Source organism: Cyprinodon variegatus, unplaced genomic scaffold, assembly GCF_000732505.1.
Source record: "Cyprinodon variegatus isolate N-32 unplaced genomic scaffold, C_variegatus-1.0 Scaffold51, whole genome shotgun sequence".
NCBI lineage: Eukaryota > Metazoa > Chordata > Actinopteri > Cyprinodontiformes > Cyprinodontidae > Cyprinodon > Cyprinodon variegatus.
This window is the reverse complement of record NW_015150504.1, coordinates 1,458,533-1,463,867: the sequence shown is the minus strand read 5'-3', so window position 1 is coordinate 1,463,867 and position 5,335 is coordinate 1,458,533. Positions and strand designations below refer to the sequence as shown.

General features: G+C 37.2%; 1 protein-coding gene across 4 annotated transcripts in view; it reads left to right on the top strand.

Moving 5' to 3' along the window:
* Positions 1 to 2,772: 2,772 nt before the first annotated feature.
* LOC107082361 (3-oxoacyl-[acyl-carrier-protein] reductase, chloroplastic-like) overlaps positions 2,773 to 5,335 on the top strand; it is a 30,023-nt gene continuing 27,460 nt past the window's right edge. Inside the window, exons 1-2 of one of the 4 annotated variants that reach the window (XM_015371020.1) lie at positions 2,773 to 2,948; positions 3,380 to 3,502. In XM_015371020.1, the coding sequence (XP_015226506.1) occupies positions 3,444 to 3,502 (59 nt within the window). In that variant the 5' untranslated portion in view covers positions 2,773 to 2,948; positions 3,380 to 3,443. Of the gene's footprint in view, positions 2,949 to 2,996; positions 3,079 to 3,379; positions 3,570 to 5,335 lie in introns of those variants that run through there. The other 3 variants (XM_015371017.1, XM_015371021.1, XM_015371018.1) reach the window with 3 other exon arrangements.

Sequence of the window (5,335 nt, the reverse complement as noted above, 5' to 3'; positions counted from 1 at the left end):
AAGGAAAAGTAACTTAAAAACTCCACTATTAGTTTATATTTGGATGTTAAAAGGGGCACAGACTCTATGACATCATATTTACTGTTACTATATCTCCGACTGATCGTGCATTCTGTCTACTGTACTTGGGCATGCACACATGACTTTCACCCAGGAATCTATGGGATTAAATTCTGCCTCCGTTGTGTACCTTGCCACACTTAATTCAATTCAATTCAGTTTATTTGTATAGCGCCAATTCACAACACAAGTCATCTCAAGGCACTTTACAGTTCAACCAGATCATACAGTCACTTAGGTATCTCTTTTCTCCAGACCATCTTCTAGGACGACCTGTGGTTTTAATCCTTTGTGTTAGAAATAGGGGATCCTTGTTTTCATGCATGTTTACAAGAATTTTTAGCATGATTGCAAGCTTAATAGCCTTCTCTTCTTGATAGAACATTTGAAATTTAATTCTGGACTCCAGCATTTTATAATTATTCTAATCTTTCTTATCCTGATTCCTCTTAGAAGCAAACATTCAGTCTGGAAAATAATACTATAATAATAAATAATACATTTACTTACATAACGGACACCTCAGAGGCCATTATCCTGTATATTAAGTAAGGGCTGGATGTCAAAAAACAGAAGCAACGGGGCAAATAACTGTTTAAATGCAGTAATTGTTGATTATTTCCAGTTGTTGTAATGTACACTTTACATTCCTGCAGGCTAATATATTAAGCCTGCTGGATGGTGATCTCTCCTGAAGGTACCCACATTTGACCAAGATTACCCCTTGCCCGTTTACAGGGATTCTCTGAAATGAAAATTCTTGGCCAAAACCAAAACTGAAAAATCAGGAAACCATGACCAAAAACCAAAACACACCAATAAGTTACTATGTTAAATACTAGTAAAGAAATACTAGAAGTATTGCACTTTTAGCTACGATGTGTGGTAACTATTCAAAAACATATTATTTTTCAAACTGAAACCATTTCAGTAAATTCTAAACTATTAAATGACAAAAATGCCAACATTTTTCTGATAAACTCTACTTTTCAGTCATTTTTGGCCAAAAATTTCTAGTGACCGAATATTCGGTCCATCCCTAATAACTTAAAGTCAAGCACTTTTGCTATCAAGCTCAATTTTTATTGAATCCCTGAATAGCTAAACCTAATAAAAAATAAATTCTAGGAATTATGCCTTACATTGTGACTTGGATGCACAAATACAACTAATATTGATGGGAAATTCCAATTCTTACCACGTAACACCACATTCTGAGCTTAATATTGATATAAGTGATATAAGCTATACAATTGCAATTCTTTTTCCATACATCACAGAACTTGACTTACTAATAAAAATGTATGGCTGCCTCAGTAAACATATATGAATGTAAATCTATACTGACATTTACTTTTTCAATAAGGTAATTATATACAATTAGATAATCTGAATTTGTCAGTATGGCATGGCATATTGAAGAGCTCCCCAGAAGGTGAAATTCAACAATAATATGACATCAAACACTGATATCAAATTGTTTTCATTATTCTAGTCAAAAATTTAAATCAACTTGACATAAATCCTTTGACATCCATTTATGTCAATGATTTTATTAGAGTCAATGACATTATTTCAATATCAAACTTCTTTGAAATGTCAAACAAATAATGATATTGATATTATTTTGATATTGTTTTTATGTGAATATTTTGGTTAAAAAAATAGATTTCTTACACTCAAGTGTTCTCTTTTTTAGTTTTATGTGGCACTAGCGGCTCTTTATTGTACTCTGTTCAAGGTTTGTGTACTTAAGGCAAGAATAGTTCTTCATATAGTAAAGGTTCCAGACCCCTGATTTAGATGAATATGCGGACTCAGGGGATCTTCATCGGGATTAAGTGCTTCAATAATTTCCCCCATTGGCATTCTCTCTCAAACAGACAAGTATAAAAAAAAAAAAAAAAACGTTTTCATTCTGATAAGAATGTGGATATTTTTCAACAACTTGCTCTGGGCCTGCCCACGGGTGGGTCAGGGGTGAAGTGCATAATCCATGAACACAAGCGTTGATCTATCATGCAGCAGTTGCAGGTTTAAATCCTGTCTTGGTAATCCCAAGTTTTGCCTGCCTACTTTCAGAAATAACAAAAGCCCAATAGAGCCTAAAAATTATGTCTTAAAAAGATACAAAATTTAATTTGCAAATGCATGCGTTACAAATATACCAAAATAACATAAATATTTTTATTTAAATTAAATATCAAATACATTTCATATACAAATAATGTCAAAATGACCTCAATACAATCACTGACATATAAATATGATGTCAAAGGATTGATGTCAAGTTGATTTGCATTTTTGTCCACAATTATGACAACAGTTTGATATCAGTGTTTGATGTCATTTGATGTTGTTATTTGGGGGTGATTGGAGGATCAGAATTAGTTAATTTGTTAATGTGACCCAGTGCTTTTAGCAGAGTAACAAGTTTAGTTGGGACGGAAAGTTTCCATCAGTCTTTCCTGTCCTTAGGTTAAGGCGTTAATTGGCAAACTTTAGGTTGAATATCTTTTGAGCAGAGCATGATAAATAAATAAGCAATAGTGTGTGAAAGCAGCAATCACCATGGGGCTTTCACAGCTCTCGTGCAAACTGTTGACATTTAACCCTCCGGCAAAGTCTTGTTAAAACATGACTTTCTAATAAGTTACTTGAGCCAGAGGAGAAACTCGGTTGGGTTCAGGACTGAGAGATTCCCTGGAATACGTCACGTGTCAGTTAAAGTTTGATAATGTCCGCGTTCACGTGTTTTAGGTAACAGAAGCTGCAGTCTCTCCTCCTTTCCGTGTCTTTCACGATCATATAACCGATAAACTTCTGCAACCCCAAAAGGAAGCAGAAAACCGTCCCGCCCATAAACGCAAACATGCTGCATGAAAAAGGTAAGAATGGCATTTAGTTTCTTCTTTCTGTCTTTTGTTGTTTTGTTGCACTGACAGGGGCAGAGTACGGACAGTGTTTACACAGAGAGCTCTAACTGTTGGAGTCCCAAAACTTTGCTTCTCACGATGAGTAAAACATCAGCACATTACATTTACCCTCACTTTATTAAATTTCAGTGCGCTTTAACAAGTTGCATTTCGGTATTCGGTTTAGCGTTGATTAGTGCTTAAGGGAAATAATCTGTGGTATCTTTATGTTCTGTTAATGCTCCTCGCTTAATTTGCTCCCTGTAATAAATTTATATTATTTATGTTTATACTTTAAAATATTGCAACATTTCAACTCTGTAGAACATCAAACGGATCATCTTGTAGTTTGATGGTTGCCTGCAGAGATAGTTTAAAATGATGTGCTTTTGTGATTCTTTCAGTTCCTGATACTCCTGTTGAAGTCCTTGTGGATCTGATAACAAAGGCTAAAGACATAGCTGCAACATGTGCATCTGTCCCAGAGGAGCTGAAAGGTCACCTGCAGAAGGCTCTGGACATCGCCAGTGGGTTGGATGAGTACTTGGATAGGATGACCACTAAAGAAAGTCAACCTCTGGCAGAACTTTATGAGTAGGATTGTTTTTTTGTTTGTTTTTTACTTAATTATCTTAAAAAAGACAGTGCTTACTTATGTAAAATATACTAACTCTGCAGAATTATCAATATGCATAAACCACAGGGGCAGAGCTAGATGGGGGGGCAGAGGTGGCCATGGCCACCCTTAGCCAATCATCGGCAACCCTTACAATTGTTTTCCCTCTTATGCTACGTTCACACCAACAGCAGCAGGATCAGCTAGTTTACAGGCAAAGTCATTATCCTGGTGCCTGCAGTTTGGATTACGTACATGAAAACTGTTTTCCAGCCACCGTGGCAAACCGCGAAGAGGCGACCGGGCCATAGGCTGCTGTTGAATTGTATTCCTAATGACAGCGTATGTGGGGGTCTGAGCGGCTCCAACAGAAATAATATTTGAAGGCAGCATGGTTATCTGGATGAACTGACGACTGATCACAGCAAATATACCTGCAGGGCAAAGAAAAGATAGAGTAGCTCCGCCCAACGCGCATCAGACCCACTTTTTCCCACCGTGCAGCTGAAGCAGCAAAGCTCCTGCTGTAGAACTAAACTTTTACAAGCATCAAAAATGAAGCAAAAGATGCATTTTTGCTGCTCCTGCTGCGTTTGGTGTGAAGGTAGCTGTGATCAGTGGGAATAAAATAGTTTTATTATGTTTTTAAGTGAGAAACTCCACATTAAAACTTCATCTGTGCAGTCAGTTCATGCAGATTACCGTCCTGCCTTCAAATATTATTTCGCTGTCGGAGCCGCTCAGACACCCGTACAGCAGTGCGCTGTCAGTAGGAATACCATTCAATGGCAGCCTATGGCCTGGTCGCCTCCTTGCGGTTTGCGGCGGCTGGAAAGCAGTTTTCATGTACGTAATCCAAACTGCAGGCATCAGGATAATAAAGTGAAGATGTTTTGCCGGCAGGTTTCGAAATTTTAAGTTAATTAAGGTGTTAATATACTGTTTCAGCGGAGTGATCATATCGCTCTGCATCAGCAGCGATATATCTCTCTCCCCGCCAGCTCCTAAATCAGCTTTTGTGATTGGTTGATGTGGCACGTTGAGCAGCAAAAGTTCAGTTTTTCCAGCTGCTGCTGGATTGCCAAACGCTCACGACACGCTGCTTCAGCTGCTCAGACACGCTGTGCCTGCTGTTAAAAACGCAATGCAGGACGTTTAGCTGCGCCTTGATGCGCATCAACCATTGACTCTGCATGTAAACTAGCTGCTCCCGCTGCCTTTGCTGAAATAAAAACTGAAATAGTTTTATCCATTATATCTTTTATCTAGAAATTACGGATGTTTAAATATATGCATCAATTTGTTAGTAAAGGTTGTAGTAAAGTATAGTTTGTCTTTAATTAGAAAATATGGATGTTTTGCTCATTAATTTTCCTGTTGGAAATGTGTAGACTGAGGTTCTGGTGCATATCCGCTTCCGACCACCCCTCAGTGTACATTGGTTATTGCATAGCCACCCTTATAAATAATTTCTGGCTAGGCCTCTGATAAACCACAAGGATTTATTTATTTTTTTTAGTGGGGGCGTGTCTTTTAAAAAATCCTCCACTATACTTTTAAGTAATAATATATAGATTAAACTTATTTTGAAATAAAGCTGTTAGTTCAATGATATTGTACTCATTATTAATATAAAACCACTAAGAATATGCTTTGAACGCAAATGTCCATAAAGTCAGAAAGAAGTAAGTTTTCCTTAGATGCTCCACTGTGATGTAAGACAGTGATTCTTAACCATAGGGCC